This window comes from Branchiostoma floridae, chromosome 3 (genome assembly GCF_000003815.2).
Source record: "Branchiostoma floridae strain S238N-H82 chromosome 3, Bfl_VNyyK, whole genome shotgun sequence".
NCBI lineage: Eukaryota > Metazoa > Chordata > Leptocardii > Amphioxiformes > Branchiostomatidae > Branchiostoma > Branchiostoma floridae.
The window spans coordinates 16,280,643-16,302,720 of record NC_049981.1 but is presented as its reverse complement, the minus strand read 5'-3'; the positions used below and the strand labels follow the sequence as shown (position 1 = coordinate 16,302,720).

General features: G+C 41.8%; 2 protein-coding genes across 3 annotated transcripts; one reads left to right on the top strand and one right to left on the bottom strand.

The window, feature by feature from the left end:
- Positions 1 to 583: 583 nt before the first annotated feature.
- Positions 584 to 10,762, bottom strand: LOC118412343 (phospholipid phosphatase-related protein type 5-like). Its single transcript, XM_035815141.1, has 8 exons — positions 10,221 to 10,762; positions 6,114 to 6,303; positions 5,152 to 5,331; positions 4,676 to 4,805; positions 4,171 to 4,357; positions 3,450 to 3,507; positions 3,081 to 3,257; positions 584 to 1,946 (listed from the first exon to the last, which is right to left on the bottom strand). Exons 2-8 carry the CDS (start codon positions 6,297 to 6,299, stop codon positions 1,647 to 1,649), a joined length of 1,218 nt encoding a protein of 405 aa, XP_035671034.1. The 5' UTR covers positions 6,300 to 6,303; positions 10,221 to 10,762; the 3' UTR covers positions 584 to 1,646.
- Positions 10,763 to 14,114: 3,352 nt separating this feature from the next.
- On the top strand, positions 14,115 to 20,708 carry LOC118411634 (papilin-like). Of its 2 annotated transcripts, XM_035814111.1 has the most exons (6): positions 14,115 to 14,201; positions 14,556 to 14,649; positions 15,708 to 15,869; positions 19,016 to 19,193; positions 19,694 to 19,874; positions 20,201 to 20,708. In XM_035814111.1, the coding sequence occupies exons 2-6, from the start codon at positions 14,583 to 14,585 to the stop codon at positions 20,390 to 20,392; spliced, it is 780 nt and encodes a 259-aa protein (XP_035670004.1). In that variant the 5' UTR covers positions 14,115 to 14,201; positions 14,556 to 14,582; the 3' UTR covers positions 20,393 to 20,708. The 2 variants fall into 2 exon arrangements, with proteins under 2 accessions (XP_035670004.1, XP_035670003.1); XM_035814110.1 differs by lacking the exon at positions 14,115 to 14,201 and having other exon boundaries at positions 14,465 to 14,649.
- Positions 20,709 to 22,078: the final 1,370 nt, after the last annotated feature.

Sequence of the window (22,078 nt, the reverse complement as noted above, 5' to 3'; positions counted from 1 at the left end):
GTTGCTATTGTTATCAAACATAATGTATTTGGTTATCTATTACATTCACGAAATATTCTTTGCGGCTGTGTAATGTGTATGTCTTTATTATTGTCTGTGTGTGTCTGTCTGTCCGATTGTATGTGTGTCAACATGTGTGTCAACAAGATAACTCAAGAACAGCTGGATGGTATGGTTTCAAAATTTTGTGTACTGGTGGGGTGTGGCGAAATTTGAAAATGATTATCAATAAATTTTTTGGGTCCTAGCGGCTTCCCTTGATACTGCAGGCAGGTAGGCAGAATTGAGCTGAGGAATTACGAAGTCTGTGTGACTTTTCAGTCAGACTGTTGGGTTTGAAATTAACGTTATTGCTAAAATGAACAATATTTGGATACATACAAATGTTTGACATTTGAAGGATCATTTCTCTATTTTTTTTTTCAAATTAAGATGCTGCGCTCCATGATTCTAGAAGGCACTTAACTTGTTTGTAAGTTTGACAAAAGTTGCAGAAATCCCCGACATGCAAAGCACTCTACTGTACTCAGATAATAAGTAAACGAATACACAAGAATACAGACATCTAGACTCACAGAGCCAATTTACAAGTCAACTATGCTTTATTGTAAGATGGCGATAGACCGTGTAAAACGACACACAATGTGCTACAACATCTGTACCACGATTCGACACGACAAGCATGCTGGGTAATAACACGTAACGCTCGGGGAGGGGGGCTGAATGTGTCCCCAACCTGGGAACGAGAATATCTGTCAGGTGATTTCGGAAACTATATCTAAACATTGCTTCAATCAAGTACAGTCAGGCATAAAACACGATTTCTGTCGGTGAACATATGTTGCAAATAATGATAGCTACAACATCATAAATACCAGATATTCAAATATATTCGCAATGAAAGACACACTAGTACCCTGCATAAATGAATCTCATTAAAACATGCATATGGAAAATAACTCATTCGAATATTCTAAGATTGCACCTACACACACAAAAATAATCCTCGCGCTTCAAAATCACGTTTGTGTCCAAATAGACTGATCATAGGGATTGTTTGAATGTTTATTACAAGCAATATCTGAAAATTCGTACTATTTTTTTTGTTCGCTAGAAAGTCTTTAGTCTTGTATGTGTAAGCATGAGATGGCACTGAACGCTGAAGTCCATTAACAACTTGGCGGCGTTAGTCGCTATATTAGTAACTATTACTGTTTTTCTGTCTATGATTTTTTATTGATTTGTAGCTGTCAATACCGTCACGTATATTTTTTTGACTATGCAATGTGCGTATAATGCAATCTCCAGGCAGATCTTAGCTTCCAGTGGCTAAATCGTCATATCGGCCAAGGCAGTAGACTTGGTCAAGGAAAGTATCCATCCACCACCGGAGAAAAGCCTGGTGTCCAATGGAACAGGCAGCTTAAGACACGTTACGATTCTGCCTGTCTACATCTGCTCGGAGATCTCGTACAATGTAAGGGTACCATAATTAAGTAACCTAGGCAAATATCTATTGAATACTGAAATAGATAAAAATGAGAGAGGCGCCCAATGCCCGTACCGTTTCATATTCTTCTATATCCCCTAAAATCTACGTACAGATATGCGTACACACGAAAGTTTATATATCATCACTACGCTATTTACGGCGTATAAGCTGGGTTATACACCGACGTCGTTCTGGTAATGTAGTTTTCCTCCGATCTCAGAGGTCGTCTGTCATTGGCCACTCCTTTCCGCCAATCGTTGACGTTGGAATTGCTGACGTCATGATTGGAGTCGTTGTGGGGGTGCCTGACGCTGGGGCGAGGTAAGGCCAGGGGTTTGGAGGGGGTCATGGTGCTGGGGCTGATGGTACTGGTGACGTCACTGTCCGTGTCCAGGAACTGGAGCAGCTCGTCACGTGACCTTAGCGGCTTAAAACAGTTGACGATGGCGAAAACCTTAAAAAAAAGCATAAGAATTATTAAGATTACAAGATGACCACCTTCAGAGGCAATGCATGATTTTACACCAAAAGCAGTTATTCATAAGTGTTTTATTCTTGCCTTGACATTAAGAACTGTGTATGTGTTAAGGGTGAAGTTCCTCCTTTTGTGTGTATGTGTGTCATCATGTAAAACTGCTGTCAATAAGGTCAACATAAAAATGCAAAGTTATTATTAGTATCAACTCACTGACTTTTCCAGCTGAACACATAATTACAGGTCAGGGTATAGCAGAGAACTCAGCTCCGCCTCTTAGGCCTCGCGAAAAAACTATTACTACATGTAGGCTGGATACTCGTATTTAAAGGACTGTACATGTACAACTCCATAGAAGCTATACAATGCGAACTCTTGCAACACGTACCCTGAACGAAATGGTATCTAACATATCATTAAAACCTACTAGCTGCAAAGTTTATCCGTCCTCCTTGTTTAACGTTGCACCAGAGACGCGGCAGTTGTATACTCTTTGGAGACAAAAATAGGTACACACAAATGCATATAAGTCTATATACGGTAAGAATATACACTTACGTTCCGGTGGCATGGTAAAGGTGCACTCTCACTGCACCTGCGGCACCGGTGCGGCACTGTGGGGTTCGTTCACTGCGGCACTGTTTTCTTATTTTCGCGATTCTTAATAATTTAGATATTGCGTAATAAGTAAAAGTATGACTTACAAAAATGTAGAAGACAGCAAAATACACAAAACGGAAGAAAATTCGTTCTTTATGTCTGACATTCGTTGAGTCATCTACGAACCCCGCAGTACCGCACTAGTGCCGCAGGTGCAGTGAGAGTGCACCTTAAGGAAGCTGCCACATGAGTTCCAGGCAACTTCCAGCATTGACATTCTTTCGTAGGTTGGAATCCAGTCCTGTTGTGCTTTGGTCTCTCCCCAGAGGTACGCTTCCTGCCTACCTTAGGGGAGCGACCAAAGCACAACACGTCTGAATTCCAGGCTATGTGTATCCTGGTTGTCGAACCAAAAAGACAATTTTTCGAGTGCAAACTTAATCTAAACGTAAAACTGCCAAGACACAGGAGTGTGACCGCACCCTGCGCCTTAGCACACAAAATTTTGCTCACCAGGTAAGTTGCCACCGCTGCACCGAGCACTAACCCCACGGCGGCGTCGGTCAGGTGGCACCGATAGTCGGCTACCTGGATCACGGCGTTCATCAGGGCCGCCCCGGCAGCACCCAGCACCAGCAGTGGCTTCAGCAGCCGGGTCCCGCTCACTCTCAGCGTCACCTGGAGGTACCACTGACAGGGGACAAACACAGGCAAAGGATGCTTTTATTTTTGTCACAGCCAGGTAAACCTGGCTCATTGAAGTTACATACATGTGAGACACTTCAAATTGGCGGGGACACATTATCCCACAGCAAGTAAGCAAGCATGACATGTTAGAGATGTACAGAAATAAAAACAAAACTTTAAAGAAGTGTTTCTTACCGCCAAGTAAACTGTCGCGTATCCTCCAAGCGCTGTGGGCATGTTGGGGAAGGACTTCCTAAAGGAAAAATACATGGAAGTACTGATCTTTTTTTCTCAGTTTTCTCTAGTAACTTACAAACTATAGAAAATGAACAATCTGCAATACAGAATCTGATGCAACATTGTGAAATGTGCTTCTATCTTCCATCATTTCTTCTCAGCCCTTTCAGGGATGGCATTGCATTCTGAGAGACTCGGGGTACTATGGGTAGCTCATTACTGCGTATATGTTTTACATGCATCGTCACAGTGTCCGGTTTGATTTATGTTGTTACGGTGTATTCTACGTCTAGGCCAAAGGTCGCTATAACAAGCATGCAGGTACATTTCTAGCCTCTTTACGACCTGTAGAAGACCCTTTTCTCGGAAAATCTGCTACTACTAGGCTAAATCTTAAATGGATAGGTACAGACTCTAGACTTTGCGTTTTGACTGATTTTTTTAGGCCTGAGGAGACCACATACATATAGTGGTTAATGTCAATAACCTGACGTCATCAGAGCCAGAATGGCGCCAAGATTTTGAGAGTCTGAGTGAAGTAACACTGTTTCACCGTATTGAACTGGGCTTTCCTGAGTTGTTATGTCAACATGTGAAAATATAACAACCCGAATTTGCCTATTTGTTTTACACTATCATTAATACAGCTGATATTTCTAGTCCTGTTCGCTCTACCCACCTGGCCTGTTGGATGGTTTCGTCGGTGCCTGTACAGATGTCGGTCACGACAAACGGGTTTTCTTGGCACTGGACTTGGCTGTAATCAGGCAGGCACACCGTCAGGAAATACGGGGTCAGCCTGCCGCTCATCATCTGCAGCACGTTGGCAAGCACTACTGTCGAACAGGCACCGAACAGGTGGACACCTATGGGAAGAAAATACACATCGACAGTGTCTCATCTGCAAAAAAAAAGCACTAAGGCAACTTCATTCAATTTATCTGAAATCCAAACCGTTGCCATGACCTTCAGTTGTATATGTGACGACCCAGCTCGTCGGCCCCAGCGCCCACAGGCTCTCAGAAAGGTTTGCCTCAGTCCCACAACGCCACCATGCAGTAGTAGCGCAAATTCCAGCCAGAGGAGGGCTACCTGAGTCATCGAAACGTCGTCCAGGTAAATTTTCCCGAAAACACTCGTTTCATATGTCAATCTAGAGTACGTGTGAGGTACAGTGTACTTACCAATGAATCTGAAAACTCTACGCATCCAGGACGTCACGTGACATTTTCCGGAACGGATAGTGCGCTCCGGAGGGTCCTGACTTGTCGACGCTTTCTGGAAAATCATCCGGAAGGTCTCGCCTAGGATAATCTAGAATACAAACAGCAAAACTTTAAACTGTGTCGGTTTCTTTACAGATATGTTTGTAAGTCAAGACAAGGCCATTAGATACATGTATTACACACTTCATCCGTCCACGCACGCACACACAGACACGTACATACATACATAAAATACACAAAACACACACACAATCACACAGTCCAAAACAATACTTAAGTTCATTGGGGGTGAAGACGAAATGCATACGCTACAGGCTTTAATTGTACGGAACTCGTTTTTGTGTCATTTCATATTCAGAATCAGAAGTACAGTTCGTATATGGCAGTGATCTGTCTTTCACATTGATTTTTATTGGGAAGAAATCTTCACGTACCACAATGGTGGGCAGACCAGCAGCCACTCCGTACATTATCAACGGTGGGATGGTCTCCGTCTGAACGTAGGGTTTGCTGTAGTCTTTATCATTGCAGTAAAAACCTTGCTTGACCGGCGGGAAGAAGTTGGTGAACTGCAGGAAGTACATCAGTGCGCCAACGCCACCTAGCACAACGCACTGAAAGTGCAGGTGAAAGATTGTCATTGAAAGGAAATGTTGCCATCTAGAGGAAGACTAGAAAGTCATGACCTTCTCGTATTAGCTTTAATTTTTCAATGTCGATGCATTCCGTCATACATATATGGAATTGGACCACACTGTGCTACCAACGGACTTTCTCCCTGCAGTAGTGTAAGGTCACAGCAAGTAATTTTTTCGCTGACATTCTCTGCATACCGCGAGAATAATGAGATAGGGCGAAAGGAAAACAAGATGCCATAAACGTTGTAACAAGAATTGGAAGTGGAAAAACATGATAGCACAGCCAACAAGGTATAGATTCCTGTATTCAAGAAGTCTATTGTAGTGTAGTATAGTGTGGTGAAACTGTGACACTATTGCGGTATTACCTTTCAAGTTGGCAACTGCACTCTAGGTTCCATAGGGGTGCCCCTTTTACAATATATTTAAGAAGTTTCACCTCTACAACTACAGTCATTGCTACCTCGCTAGTGTTACGTCTACAAGTACAGTCATTAGGCTACAACACAACATTTGCCCATTTTGTGACTTTCTCGTCATGTTGACCATCTCCGGCGAAGGAAATTTTCTTCTTTTTTTCTGAAATCAGGTGAAAATTAATGAGCGCACTGACGTCATCCATGCTGTGGCTTAACTAGTATTTGTGCTTGTACAACTGTGTGGCTCAAGGAAGGTGATGAGCGCCAGCTTACGTGCAACATGATGTGGGAAGGATCTTTTCTTTTAAAACATTTTTGTAACTGCATTTGCCAACTTACCTCGACAAAAATGAAACATGGTAAAATCGTGAGACTCCTCTTTGCCGGAGTGACTGGAGGATGCCCGGTGCGTGTGGATGCGGTCGGAGAAGACTCCTCCTCCTCCTCCTCCTCCTTGTCCGACCCCTCCGTCTCCTCTTCACTCAGCGTCGGCGAGTGCATGCTGGGTACGTTTGATGACGTCATCACTCTGGAAGGAAGATGGTGACCGCAAGTATGAATAATATTTGGTTTGACCGAACCAACATCATAAGATTAATCCGCTTGAGACCTTTTGTATGCATTCTGTTATAAAGATATATAGAAACAGGAGTATACATATTACTGGATAGTAATCATTGATGTAGAAAGATACATCACATCAAGAAGGTTTAAAATTCCATTAGTGTTAGCTATAGAGTATCTAAGCCAACGATGGCGTCTAATTAACTGGATTTGCCAACGGGTCAAAGGAAGCTCATAAACTTCCCTCCTCAGACATTTTCATGTATAATTCACGGGCCCGCCAGCCCTGCAGGTTTGCCCGTTCTCCTGTTATCCCTGGCCCAAAATCATCACATAGACCAAGGATCAATTTAGAATCACTGACCTAGTTCCACCTCAAAGGCCAATCCGAACATAGGATAGAGAATTTATTCATGAATTCAATTTTTCTAGGATAAGGATTAGAGCACTTGAAATAATGAAAAGATCCATTGTGTTTTTGCATATTTCGAGTCGAAAGAATTTCTTTTTTTCAGTTCAACCGTTCAGAAAGCGCTGTCAAAGGAATTTCGACCGCCTTTCATTCGAGTGTGGCAAAAAGGGACTAAGTTAGAATAACAAAACCAGAAATAATTAGTTTTTGAGGAGTACCCATCCCGTTTCTTTGTCACCGAACAATATAACTGTCGAGGGGATTTAATCCTGCTCCTGTCAACAACTGCAACAAACGCAGTCTCTTGTTCACATGATTAACAATTAGTACCAAATAGCTAGATAAATTTGGTCAGGAATACCCATCGCAAACAAGAATGGGAAATGAACCTCTTCTGTTAAAAATGGGACCAGCACGGAAAATGAAAGAACTTCAAAAAACTTTTGACACGAAAAAGATTTAGAAAATGTAGCGTCACATAATTAGTGTTTTATTTGCAAGGTAATATAATATACGAGTAGCATATAAGAAGATGATTTAAGAAAACGAATAAGATTAGCTTGTGTTGCACAGAAGTTATTGTTATAGCAGGTATCAAAATGAATTCTTCATCATAAACAGACACAAAGCTGACATAACAAAAGAAATAGTTTGCGAGTAGAATTTACGGAGCACACGGCTAGTTCAGAATAGACAGCTTTCGCAAATATATTGATTGAGTAACCTAGCTGTGTATATTTCCCTCGCATTTATTGATCGATTTTTCCATTCCGAAGGCGTTACTTTGAACACAGATTCCAGTGAAATCCTCCACAGAATTGAATGTACACAATAAAGGCGGGTTAACGGCACATATCCGGGACCTTAACAACGTGGGGAAATTGATGGGCAGAATTAAACCTCGGATAGGCAACACCGCCAGCATTAAACATCATAGATGTGGCCGTTATAACGGTTAATCACTCCACTGTGGTCGTTGTATGGCATTTTTTGTAAATATCACGATTTCTAACAGCGTATGAAAGACGTTCCTGACGGTCTTTAACATTCATCTCATTTTGCTTGGAAGTTGGTATGGGGTAGAGTATTATTCTGTACTTGCACACTATGGATGTGTGCTGTAAGTTGTTTTCTTTTTCGTTCTTGATAACTAATAGCTATCTATCTGATCAATTTATGTCTATGTCTAATATCCTTATCTTACCTTACCTAGTCCCATCCTCATGCCTGAGGGTCTGGCCATATATCTATCAATTCAGTCTACCTATCTAGCTAGATATCACATTATTGGCGAGGTCGCTTTATATTAATCATATGTAAACATTTGACTTATTCAAGGATCTGACTGAAACCTCCTTGTATAAATGAAAAACAATTAAAGAGGTGTCAAAATATCGGTAATTCCCTATAACGGATTGAATGGATACTTCAGTGTTACGTCTTCATTTTTGCATTGGTTATGAAATTAAAAGTCTGAATGTTATAGAGACGCACACACAACAACAATCGAGCACAATCACGTCACAATTCCCTTTACAAATAGAAGGCCATATGGTCGCACATTATGGTCCCCACGATGATTAACTCCCAACGGCGTTTCAACGGTTCATTTACCTCGTGCAGAGGCATGAAAAACCAATTAATTGGAATGATCATAGCGAGATTTCCTTTAAAATGGCCGAGTTTTACGAACAATAGACGATCAAATTTCTACAGGAGGTTCCCTAAGGGGCTCATAATGAGCGTTGTTTCCTCCGTGTTTAGTCAATACACAATCATCACTCCCATCATTATGCAAGGTCCCTTAGGTGGAATTTACAGTTGCATAATTTTCTCTTTCACTTTGAAAACGAGTTTATACAGTATCACATTTACTTGCCGTTGAATGTCAATGATTTTCTCCAAACCACGTACAGTCTGAGTTGATTTTTACTAGTTGTTCGAGGCCGAATTAAGAAGAATTTGGGTAATCATAAAAAAGAAATACAAATCATGAGATGTCATTAATGTAAGAAGCGTTGGAAAAAGAGGACGGAAAAATGTTGACCTGAAACATTGGAAAAATTAAAAAAAAAATTCCAGCAACCCCCTCCCAACGGCTCTTAATGGTTAGTCCCTTGCTAATATAGAATGAATTGTATTGACCAGGCGAATCGCTGTTCTCCCATTACCGTTACGGTAATGCCGCGAAAAGCGTTACATCTGTCTTCTTTTAGCAAGTAATGACTCTGTTTTGTCATTTTGGACAACACTACTCCATGATTCAGCAGTAGATGGTCAATGTAAATAGTTTGCAAGTGTAGAAAGATCGATAAACCATTTTTCACTATCAGGACTAAATAAAGGCTTGATCGATCAGGATAAGACCAATTCCCATACCGTGTCACAAAGCTAGTCCCATGGCCTTTTGAGGCCTTAGGATAAGTACTAGTGACTTGTTATCCACTGTGTCCGTAGGGCACGGTATTGGAAGGTGAAGCCCAACTCTCTCATTCCATTGCCTTTTACCTGACCCCAACCTAATTTAGGTAGTACCCACTTTTACACCCGGGTGCAATGAGGAAAGCCATGTTAAATGTGTTTTCCAAAGAACATAACATCGGTGGCATGTCAGGGGATTCGAACCCAGGGCTAACCGCCCTACTGCCAACACGATGCCGCATTGACAAACAAAACGTATGATGAAGACTTAGACAGTTTCATCGCATTAGATCGTTTCTGCATCCACGAGTTTTACGACGAAACGGCAACGGTTTGAAAACAGCTAATGTTTGAGAAAGAATCGTGCGGCCTCCAGGCGACAAATTGGAAAATGTGACCTCAATTTTACACCAGGAGGATTCAGGGCGGGTCGTTACCATGGTGATTAGTGAGGAGACACAATCATGGTTGAGTGTTCGGCTTGGATGGTCGGGCAGTGATGACAATTTCACCTCATCCGGGAGAGAAGTGTTGACAGAATCTAGAGTTCTACTTCCGTCTAAAGATTAACTACTGGGTGTGCACATCGACAGCAGAGACACAATTCTTCACTTCTGTAGAAAACAAAACCAGCATACCAAAACAAGTAACGTAATTTTGCTCTCTCTCCACGTAGTTACAAGGATATAACTCATGGTTTCTCTTTTCAAAGCAAAGGAACCCATTTTGGACCCCTCTGTATCCCGTACTTTTGTTCTAGTGTTGTTTTCAACAAGCCGTCTATGGTATACATCAACCCATAGTGGGTAGGGCTATCCAAGGTCTGTGACCCGACGTACTATATCCAGACATCGATCCGTAAATACCCAGTACACATGTAGACTGGTGGGTATAGATTCGCCGCTGCTTTTCGGGTACTGATTCCAATACGGATGACCCTCCCCCTTTACCATTGACCGCAGCATACAGCATGTTCTAGATCTATTCTCCTACATACTTACAGTATTTACAACAAAACCACAGCTTTGGAGAATGGGATTTTCCCTTACCCTATGAAAGGGGGATTCCTCCACACGCGAAGATGAATAAAGATCACTGCTCAGCGTTCAGCCTTCCTATAGAGATGAATTTTACCAATGGCGCCTTTGAGTAGCACTATGCATCGGGTTGTCTGGATGCCCAGTCGATATAAACAGGCTTCGTGGATGGCTGTGATTTCCTCAGAAGACGTAAATCACTGATTTTCTTCACAATCACAAGACGCTGATGATCTCTGTCTTCTTGGAGATGTGAGAGTGACAGATGCTCAGCTGATACCGCTGATTGTAGCTTGCTATGTGAACATCAATGGAAGTACGCAGTCTTTTCTCACGGGGTACACACGTACATAGCGTAGTATTTCACGGAAGACAAAACAGCGCCCCACCACGAAGGGGCTTTTAAGGAAAAATACGTCTAGCTGTCAGTAGGTCGAGATGGAGAGAGAGAGCGACCTTTAGCGTAGCATTTGCTCAGCCCGAGTGCAGGAGATTGTGCAAAGGCTGCGGTATTGTGTGGGTATTCTTTCCACCCCGCTGGAGTGCGCTGCTCCATAATTCATGGCACAGTCCGCTATAGTGTTTGTAGGGGGAGGGGGATGTATGGCTGACATTTGGGGAGTGAAAGGCCGTGTTGTTTGGGAGGAGGGTTCCCAGAGATGGCTCTTGTTGTTCAATGATGCTCTTTATTAGGCAGAGAATGCCAATCCTAAAATCCAAGCAGAAACGAGGAGGAGTATTTTGTTCATTTTGATATCCCTGAGTCAAACAACTTAGTCTTACGTGTTTCAAATGAAATCATACATACTGATACTGCACATGATGAAAACAAACCGGCATGAAATATTAACAATGTCAACAAACTTCATTGTGATACCAGTACATGTATAAAACAGTGGATGTCTTCGTTATGTTTCGTATTCATGGAGGTGATCGTTAATCTTCAAATTATTTTCATTTTGGAAGTAAACGTTATCGCACGAAAGTCTGAAATATCTGGACCGTGCAAAAGTGAGGTTACACCATGTACTGTTCAACGTATAGCTGTGAAAATTACAAAATACAATTTGTTGATCTTGCTCCAGGCTAATCTTGCTCCAGCGTGTCCTTGAATTGAAGCGATTGGCTGTCCCCTGATGACTGGTGGTATGTACATGAACCCATCTGCAGTGTGATCTATCATGGCAGGAGGCGCTTCTGCACGCCTCGTCTCTTATTGATCCCGCCCTACCTTTTAGACGATGAACTTCTGATGCCTAACTGGGCATGTCGCTAGACACACGTACGATCACCCTGCTGTCGTTTTATGCGATTAGACAGATCCAGGCCGTCAATCAAACTTTACAGTTGGATTTCATTTATTTGGCTGTACAAAAACATACAACCATGGCTACCCATTGAACTAAACCGAAGTTAATGATGTAACGTTAATGATGTAACGTTAGATGTAGACAACTAAACACAGGACCTCTGGGTTATGGGCCAAACACCCTACTGTTGCGCCACACGACCCCAATGGTTATTTTACATATGAGAGAACATCTGTGAGTTATTTGTCCGTTTGTTTTGTGTGTCTGCTTTTTCCGAAGTCCACAGAGCTATGAAGGGACCAGTCAATTATACATTGTCATTGACTACATGTCCTGCATTGCGTTACATACAAAGAACGATACACAAATATAGAGCTCATTCCTCAATCTAAAAGGAATTAGATTGATGAAAAGTAGAATTCCAATCTGAAACGTTATAACACTTCTTTATTAAACATTCCAACGAGGACGGATGGCCTCAACCACCCTGTTATGTTTTGTTGTACAACGGTTTTTGTCACACCTTTCTATTAAATGTTGTATTGAGCACATGAGAGAGAGAGAGAAAATATGTTTCTACTTCACTTATGGAAACAGAGAAACAGTGGTGCCTAATTCTAATGATACCGCAGAGATTCAACGTCTGTGTTTAGGGTCTCAGAGCGCAACTTCAAGCTCAACTGAATCACACATGTAATTCAAGCAGCTATAACTTACATAGAGCCTTTTTTAAGCTTGTAAACTTGTAATATCTCACCAGACGACACATACATTATCGGGACAGATATCATAGATTTCTTATAATAGAATTGAACAAACCTGATTTCGCTGTTTAAATTGTTTTAAGTTTCAGTGTAATTTTAGTCCAAGTCACCGTTTGTGATCAAACTTTCATAACTTTTTACATGTGTATTTTTTTTACATATGTGCGAGCCGGTTTTCTTTCATATAGGGTATGTGTTTTAAATGCGATTGAGAATTGATATTCTGTTGGTGTTTTCTTTTCTTGTCAGGGTAAAGACAATAGACGTTTTTAAATCTTTTATGGATTGTAATATCATTTCTAACAAGAAATTTGTAGTATAAACGTATATATTAACGTAACAATATTCTGCTTGTATTGTCCGTTTTGGAACTGTGAAATGGTATTGAGAAAATTTAAGAAGAAACGTTAGATGTGGAGACGAAAAATTGTCGCGTTTAGGCTGATTTCCTGCTTGAAATATGGGTTAAGCGTTTTGTTAAATACACTCTTGTTATGCCATGGTAATTTTTCGTTACGGTCGTTTGTAAGTACATGTACGTGTATATTGTGATTATGTTTATCATCTTTTATTCTATTATTCTACATCTGCTATTGTACACTACTTTAACCCAGATATTCTGGTGATACACTGCTGCTAAGTCGTCTTAAACCTTTCTTCCAGACATCCGACTTCCAGCTTGGCTTTAAACCCAAGCATGATATTGACATGTGTGTTTTTACTCTTAAAGAAGTTATTGAATATTACATGGCACTGGGACCCCCCATCTTTGTGTGTTTATAGAGTCCAAGGCTTTTGACCGAGTGAACCATCGGTTGTTGTTCAAGACGCTTATTGACAGAAATGTTCCGTTATATCTTGTGAGATTCCTAGTCTACTGGTATAAGAACCAAACTATGTATGTAAGGTGGGATACAACACTGTCTACCCGCTTCAGTGTATTCAGTGTGTCGCAACAGAGTTTGACAAGGGAGGCTCTACTCTCCTCACCTTTTTAACGTCTATATGTTGACATGAGTCAAAGATTGAAAAATGCCAAGGTCGGTTGTTGTGTAGGTGATTTTGTCACGAACCATCTTTTGTATGCTAGTTTCTATGGGTTACATACCCGACATAAAGAAATTCATTCAAATTATTTCGTTCATTCATATTCTACATTCTTTTTTTAAAGTTGCGCTGGGCCCAATGCGGCACGCATATGTGATATATGACTTTCTTTTTCTTTAGGATTGGCACATTTAGACAACTCGGGCAAAGGTGAACACAAATAACATTATCAATAACCTTGTTTTCGTCGAACCACACTTCATCGGTTACTTCATCTTGATATACACGGGAACGATTGGATGTGTGAAGTTCGAATTCGCAGTCCGGAAACCGTTATATATATTTTGTGAGGTTTGTGGACTATTCCACTCTTGGAAGTGGGTAAACCGATGTTTCAATATAATATGTTTTGAATATACATTTTCCCCTTTATCAATACAAGGAAGGAAATCTAGGATTATATGTAGGGTTAAAACAGTACATACGAAGGCAGGTGCGAAAAAAATATCTGGTATATCTTGGGGGAAAACGGAAGAAATGGTATCGACCGTATTGAATGGAATCGCCCGTTTGAAATTGGCACATTGTAACTAACAAGTCGGCCAATAGCGATGTTGATACCCACAAGACAAACCTCTTTAAGAACATTCAAAAACAAGATGCCGATTGACGTCATATGTTTCCACGTTGCCATAGTAACGGGGTGTTAGCTTGTACAGGTGTTATGTTGTACTAGGGGTGCACTGATGACCCGGATAAACACTAGTGTATAAATAGCGCGTGTTTTGGAGCGGTAATGTAGTATCGCCCAGAGTTTGGCGCAAACTTCACACAACACGACGTGGATCCAAGGCGACTACAATTACACATAGGTAAATCATTATCCAATGGGACGAACAATATTGACTGGGACATACCATGTATTTGTCTATCGGTATGAAAGAAAATGACTTTCTCAGATTAGGAAAAGAGTAGGTTTTAAATTAAAAAAACACTCTGTTTGAGTTGTTAGGAAAAATTATCTTCAATGTAGATCTGATTTCATTATTAATATTTAGATTTTAGAATATTGTGTGAATGTTCGTAATGGTGACTAATATAAGTTGGTACAGTCCGCGCTATATCTATTTGAACGCTGAGCACTCGTATCAAACTCAGCCCTACCCAACTTGCGCAAGAGGTGTCTTACCTTGGCACTTATTGTGGCTTCTTAATTTTCGTCACAGCGACAACGTTCACGTGAACAGCTCAGAATGAAGGCCTCAGCCGTGGTCGTTTTCGTCGTCTGTCATCTGGCAGGGAGCTCGGCACTCCTCGCAAGTAAGTTATATTCATTTATCTTTACTTTTTTTTGTTACTAACGCACCAAGACGTAACAAGATCCATAGATTACAGGCTATATGAACACTATTGAAACAGTATCTCTTCTTCAGAAAAAAACATCAAGCTGGATCCAGACCCACTGAAATTTAAGACTAGCTGAGAGGAAGCAGAGATTATAAACTAAGGCTTTTCTACATCTGCATCTTTTTAAAATTTTTGACAGGCGTACGCAAAAGCTACATCCAAGAAAAGAAACTAAATATTGGACGAATAAAGAAGCGTTAGTTCAGCGAAATTACACTAGAGTAATTGTATCAATCTTAAAGCCTTGCTCTTTATAACGGCACAAAACATGTTGAAACCAGACCATAGCACATCCAGGTCAAAAAATACAAAGAGATGGAATTTCTGCTGCAGTACCAATGTCACATACCAGGGGATCCAAAATTGACCTTGACCTTCATCTTTCCAACACCCACCCACATACCAAATATCATCGTAATCCATCCAGAGGTTCTTGAGTTATGCTGACTACAAACATCCGGAAACACAAACAGACAGACAGACAGGCAGACAGACAGACAAACAGACAGACACACTCAAAACTATATCTCCATTTTTCATGGTGATGAAATTAAGGTTGGGCATTTATAAGCATGAGGCATGACAAAGAAGGAAGTCCGGGCTGTGTTCAGAGCTAGTTCTTCTCTTGTGCGCCCGGTGCCATGAACTGTAAAGAGAATATTTGACGGGGACTATCCTTGAAGTGTCTGGTTGTGCTTAGGGCAGGGCAGAGAGCACGCTGGAGTTGACCCCACACCTCAGGTCACAGATCAATCGTCCCTGTTCTGTCCCATGGGAAAACCTGGGGTATATCAAGAAATATACACAAATAATGCTAATGACTGGTATTTCAATGTTCTGTGTGGTGTGTGTGTGTTGTGTGTTCGGTCTTGCTTATCATACTTTTCGTTGGCGCAAATTCCCAAGCCTAGTGCCGGTAACGAACTGTTACCCTCGCATAACCTTCGTACATGGTCATTTCCATTCTACAGGCTTTTGCAGCCTGCCTAAGGAGTCGGGCCCCTGCGACAACTACAAACAGGCGTTTTACTTCAACACCGATAAGCAGAAATGTGAAGGTTTTCCGTACGGCGGCTGCGGGGGGAACTCCAACAGGTTCAACACCTGGGGAGAGTGTATGGAGAGATGTGGGAGTGAGTACAGTACCTGGAACAGTTTGTTCCTTTATTCTGGTGTTGACCAAAGTGTTGAAAGAATATTTGAGAGTGCATTAACGACAAATATTGGTGCTTAAGATCACTTTGGACCTCTTAAATGTTCTAATGATAGGTGTGACAGGCCGTCTGATGTCACTGGGTGACTGGAACTAACTGAAAAGCGCGCATGTGAAGCTGATGTGTTGTACCGTAGAGCGATTGCCACGTTAGCGCTATATACATTGTATATAGTTTTCCTGTACAAAACCTAATGATGCTTGACCAAATATCTTGGACTTTTGTCACGCTTTGTAAACAAGAATATTACTCAAGGTCAGTTGAGCATAACCTTCCGACCTTTTCTAGGCCTTGGTTGGTGTTAAATGTGAGCGATCATCTGTGATTGGAACTAGTTGCCAATGTTGCCTACTAGTGTTTAAAAGTCGTATGCACCAGCAAACTATATATTTTTAAAATTTTGAAATGTTTACGTCCTATCCCTCGAATAGCACGTTACATGGGGAGAGCCACACCCACGTACGTTAAAGAACCCAACGCTCTTATCAAAAGGAGTAAGGGTCCTTCCCGGTGTGAGTAGATCAAACCTTACAGTCTGGTCTCCGGGTTGACATCTTGCAACGGCGATTGTCACCTGTTATGTCAATCCTCCCGGGATCCCACAAATGTGGTAAAGCTGAATAAAAATAGAATAACAATCGAACTCGGGGAAGTCCCATTTTGCTTAAAGTCAATCTACGTGGCCAACTGTTCCAGGCTACTCCTATCCCTGGACCGAAATTTCTGGGGAGTGTTCGTGGGAAAATCCTGTCATTGTAAAACTCCGGAGTGTGAGTCATTGTAAGAAAGGCGCGGATGACACAATTCCCGGGGAATATGTATTATGAATTGGGCGATGTCGTAAAACTATTTTTTTTCATTTTTACTCGGACCAAGCTCCGTAATTAAAACAAAATAAGACCTTCCGAAGGACAGAAGTATATCGCAAAGTTGAAAAATCAGAAAGAATATAAACTTATGAACATCTTTGCGGTACACCAAGCCGACGTTGCAATTTCCACATTGTATGCTGTATAGTGTCGCGCCTATCTCTGTTTCCGTAGGCCTAGGACCACGCCAATAAAGATACAGTTAAACCTGTTTATAGCGGCCACGCCAGGGACAGACATATGGCCACTATAGAGAAAATGCTGATCAATTGACCAAAGGCAATAAGTTATACATGACTTCAGTACCCACTAATCTTTCTCACCAAGGCAATGAGTATTGTCTCGATCGTCTCAAAATTCAGCTGACCCTGCCAAAGTCAAATTTACAGAAAATGATTAATACTGCCATGCGCAATGTTGGTAAATATGCTTACAAAGACTTGCGTTGTTGCTATCTAACGTTCAAGGCAAGTCCTACCGCTAAAATGACTCCAAACCCTGGCAAACTTCGATTTTTAACTCGGCGCAGGGTGACATACGGCCGCTGTATGGTAGCAATAGGCAGTGTTTCTGTATCTACGGGACCGGAAATCGTGTGTCCGTGGCCGCGTTGGACAAGTGGCTGCTATAGACCATTTCTTAATGCTTAGGTCTGGTAAAATCCAAGGGACCTATAAAAAGTGACCGCAATGGCCAGGTGGTGACTATACAAAGGTGGTCACTAATGCAGGTTTGACTGCCTGGAGATAAGCAGCTTTGAACGCCTTCTATGGGCGAGCCAAGACCCATTTTCCTTTAAGCTGTGAACACTTTCGTCGTCAGGCGTTGTCTTATCCAGAAATGGTCTGGTTTATCGAATAATCACGTCCTCAGTGATGTAGCAATGATGTAATGATCTAGTATTAGGTAGATCTTACAGCACTGTTCATGCCATAGAGACGAAACCCAAACCACACACTCTGCTGAAATATTCAAGAACAATATGTCAACTATGAGTTTATTAATGAGGCGGGGTCCCACGTTCCGGACCTTTTCCATAGAAATCCAACAAAGCCGACAGACTTGTTGTAATATACAGACGTTAAACATTTGCTGTTTGTGTCTACAAAATTGCCTTGCATCCTGAGCAATTTACCACATAGGGACCCTATCAAGACCTCCTTTATTTCTTGATATCGGCAATAGACGGCTGTTGTAGGCAAAACATTTTAAACAGCCCTCTCCACACATAATCCACGCGGCGCGTTTGAAGATTGAACCAATGATACCTTCTGTTTGTACATGCCAGAAAGGTATACAAACCTATAGAGTCCAATCTCAAGACCGCTACATACATGCACATGTACGTCAAACAGTTGTGAACATAGTCGCTAGTTTGCATGCGAGTATGCACCACAAGTACGCTGTGTATTTGCAGGGCTCTTCACAGTGCGAAACTGTATGGGAACAATTATTCGCGAACCTATTACGAGCAATTATCTACCTTTTAGATAGAAATCCATAGCTTGCATGAGACGTGCTGCTATCGTTAATTATGAACATGGATTTCAATTCTAGACTATCGGTAATTGTACTAAAATACACTTACCGGTAGTCTAGTATTCACAGGTTGACATCATGATCTTAGTCTTAGAGTACTGGGTGGAATTATGAGAATCGATGTTACCCAATAAGTATCAAGAATCATTGGTGCCTTTACATAGTATTCACTTGCAAGGTTCACACGTTTTGACCCTGGTTTGTCGTCATCATGGTCATATAACGTCACAAAGATAGCTGGGCAAATATTCCTCTATTTGACCAAGGAGGTTTAAAAAAACACTGTTCATGCCAAAGAGACAAAACCCCAACCATACACTCTGCTGAAATATTCAATAAAAAAAACCTCCTTGATTTGACCATGTTGGTGAAATGTTCGAATGAACATATTAGATTATACATTGATACGCCGTTGGAGGTTAGACACCCAACTAACAAGATACACAGCACAGATAAAAGTTATATGTGCTCAAACAACTGGATAGACTTTGCATACATTTTAACCAGCATGTCTTCAGTCTGAGTCACTGACGAGAGGTTGTGGAGGCTACCTGAAACGTAGGACTTTTCACGAAATCTTCCTCTTCCTCATAACTTTCTGTATATTGTGTACATCATCCATTTATTGACCAATCATATTGATCATTTCTCCACCAGTTCCTGCTCGGGAGCTTGCTGAAGCGACTGATACGCATGCGCATCTGGGTCACGTGTGTCACGAGGTGTTCTGTATGGAGGGGTGCCCGGGCGATCTGTACGCCTCGGACGAGAACGGCTGTCAGACATGCGGCTGTGCCTGCCCACAACTCAAGTGTCTGCCCTGCCCCAATGACATGTAGGTTATCATTGTCGTTGCCATTGTCACTCCCCCTCTAAATCGTAGTTCTTATCATAGGTCTCTTCACCTTTTTTGGTGTTCCCTAAGTTAGAAACGTTTCCCCATTGCTACATGCATTAAGAATCCTGTCAACAGCGACCACATGGACCAGACTTTCTCAGTCCCCTGGATGCTTTTATTCCGCAGTTTTGACCGTAAATTAAACACTACAGGTACGAAACTTGCAACATTGTCTCGTCTTTTAGAGCAGAAGACCTATCTGCCACCTTAAAATCGTGATCAGAGCTTGTCCAGAACATGAGATGTAAAAACCAGAAGTTCTGTTACAGTACAAAGAAAAGTATTTTTGTACAAGACATACTGAATTCTATGACAATACATCCATTGCATTTTCAGTTAAAGTGCAAATATGGAAACAATGTGCAAAAACATAACCCTCTTGTCTAAGGTAATAACAGCTATAACTGTTGTACATATCGATATCCCTGTGTCTGTAGGTACATGAAGGACCAGTACGGTTGTGACACCTGCCAGTGTGAGTGCAATGAGCTGAACTGTAACGACGCCTGTCCCGGTGGGGTGTATGCCAAGAACGAGTTCGGCTGTGACCTCTGTCAGTGTGAGAGCCCCTGCCCCCTCAGGGAGTGTCCCAAGTGCCCAGCCGGGTATACCAGAGAGGTAAATACTGTAACTCGTGAAATAGTTAAGAGAGGTCAGCGTGTAAAATAGTACAATCTCTTTGAAACTGAAATAGAAACTGAGGGCATTCTTGGGATGGGCCCTGCACGTGCCATGCACAAGTCAGCTGTTTGTTTACGAGAGAAGGCTGTCTTATCTTTGTCGGCGGTATGGTTTTGTCACAGCCTTCTTGAAAATTTACATCAAAATCGCATGATACGTACGTATGCGACCGCACCGTAAACCACAAACAACGCTACAAACGTTGGCGCCAAAAACATTATCTTCTTGGTGACTAACACGTTTCCTTGCCATCCTGTCTGTAGACACTGACGGACGGAGAGGGCTGTGAGTACTGCACGACAAACTGCCTGCCGGTGTTGGACTGCCCTGTCCTCGACTGCCCCGGACCGTGTCAGGAGGGAGAACACAGCATCGACGCTTCCGGGTGCCCTACCTGTGACTGTGTGGTCGTCATGCACGAGTCGGCTAACGCACCGGAGCATTACGTCGGATAGAGCTGCGCTGAGAACAATGATGTTCTTCTGACACAACCGAAATAAAGTCTAAGTTCATACACCCCTTTGCTCCGAAACTCTTATGTTCCGACACCCTATAACAATCACCCCTATGTATCACACTTCCTAACTAAACCTTATTAAATTAAACTCCAACATACATATGGCTATCGGAACATAGGGATGTCAGAAAAAAGGCGGTGTCAGAATACAGGACTGTTCCCAAATGCGCTCTTATGACAAATAAATGAAAAAAATGACCTTCTCCGTTCATGCCCTTATACCCCCCTCACATTATTAGGCGCGATTCGATCGGACGACGAGTCTGCGAGCTCTAAATTACGAGGAGGCATGACCATGATGCAGACGAAGAAATGGCAGAGTTTCCTCTTCCCGTCAGGGTCATGCCTCCTCATAAATTAGAGCTCGCAGACTTGTCGTCCGATGGAATCGCGCCTAATGTGAGGGGGGTATAAGGAAGATACCTGAGGAGTTACAGCAAGATTTGTATTTGGATGGTGGCGGAAGAACACCATTTCCCATTTTAAGACCTACTTACTTGTTGATTACGTTTTTATTGATATTTCTTCATAGTGAGGCTTGTAACACATATCATTACGAACATTGGAAATACATATGACTTTCTTTTGATCTTTTGGTTAGACTGATTTAACTCAATTTGCAGAATATTCTGTCAGTGGTCAGGCTCTCCAAAGTAAGGATAACTACACAATTTGCAGCAACAAAAATGATGTCACAGAAATATTCCATATCTCATCACACAATGAGGCACTTTGTAAGTCAGTCTTTATTGATATCTTTACTATGTATTGCAGTCTGGATTCGTTTTGTTTATACTGAAATAAAGTGCGTAATAAATTGCTACTTTAAGCAGGGCAGCTGTGAACAACCTTAGCTGATGTTGTCTATCTATAGCAGACTTTGAAGCGGAGTATGGTACCAAAGTAAAGCCCCTGTCCCACACAATCAACCATGGCCGGCCTCTTAAGTTAACCTTTCTTTCCCGGACCGTGGTCGAGAGTTAGTTGTAAGCAAAGCCATGTGTGAGTTGCAGGTTGGACGTTGATCGGAAAACTGGCGTACTATTCTATATCAAAGTGGTCTGCACCAACCGGCGATGAATTTGAAGAAAAAAATCAAAGGCAGGAAAAGACTAATTCTGCTTGCCGTGATCAGAGGAGCGAACTGGAGCGGTCAGGTTGTTTCGCAACAATGTCAGTTCGCAACCGTCAGTTCGCAACAAGGCAAGTCTTTTCGCAACATGTACAAATTACAAGTCGTTTTGCAACATTTGAATGTTATTAATTATGATAGTATTAGAAATCTTATAGTATTAGAAATCGTTTACGTATTCCTAACATAATTATACTCCTATCTGTGCACGTATGAACTGTACCGCCCGGCGCATGAAAATAACCGGGCTGCCAGGTCCATGCGGCCCCATGTTCCTCTGCCGCCGGGGTTGTCTTTCGCACCCGGTAAATTTTTACGCGAAAGGAGTATAATTATGTTAGGAATACGATTTCTAATACTATTAGGCTATCAAGATTAATAACATTCAAATGATGCGAAACGACTTGTACCTTGTTGCGAAACGACTTTGTACCTTGTTGCGAAAAGACTTGAGCTTGTTGCGAACCTATCCCACATGTAATCGAACTGACG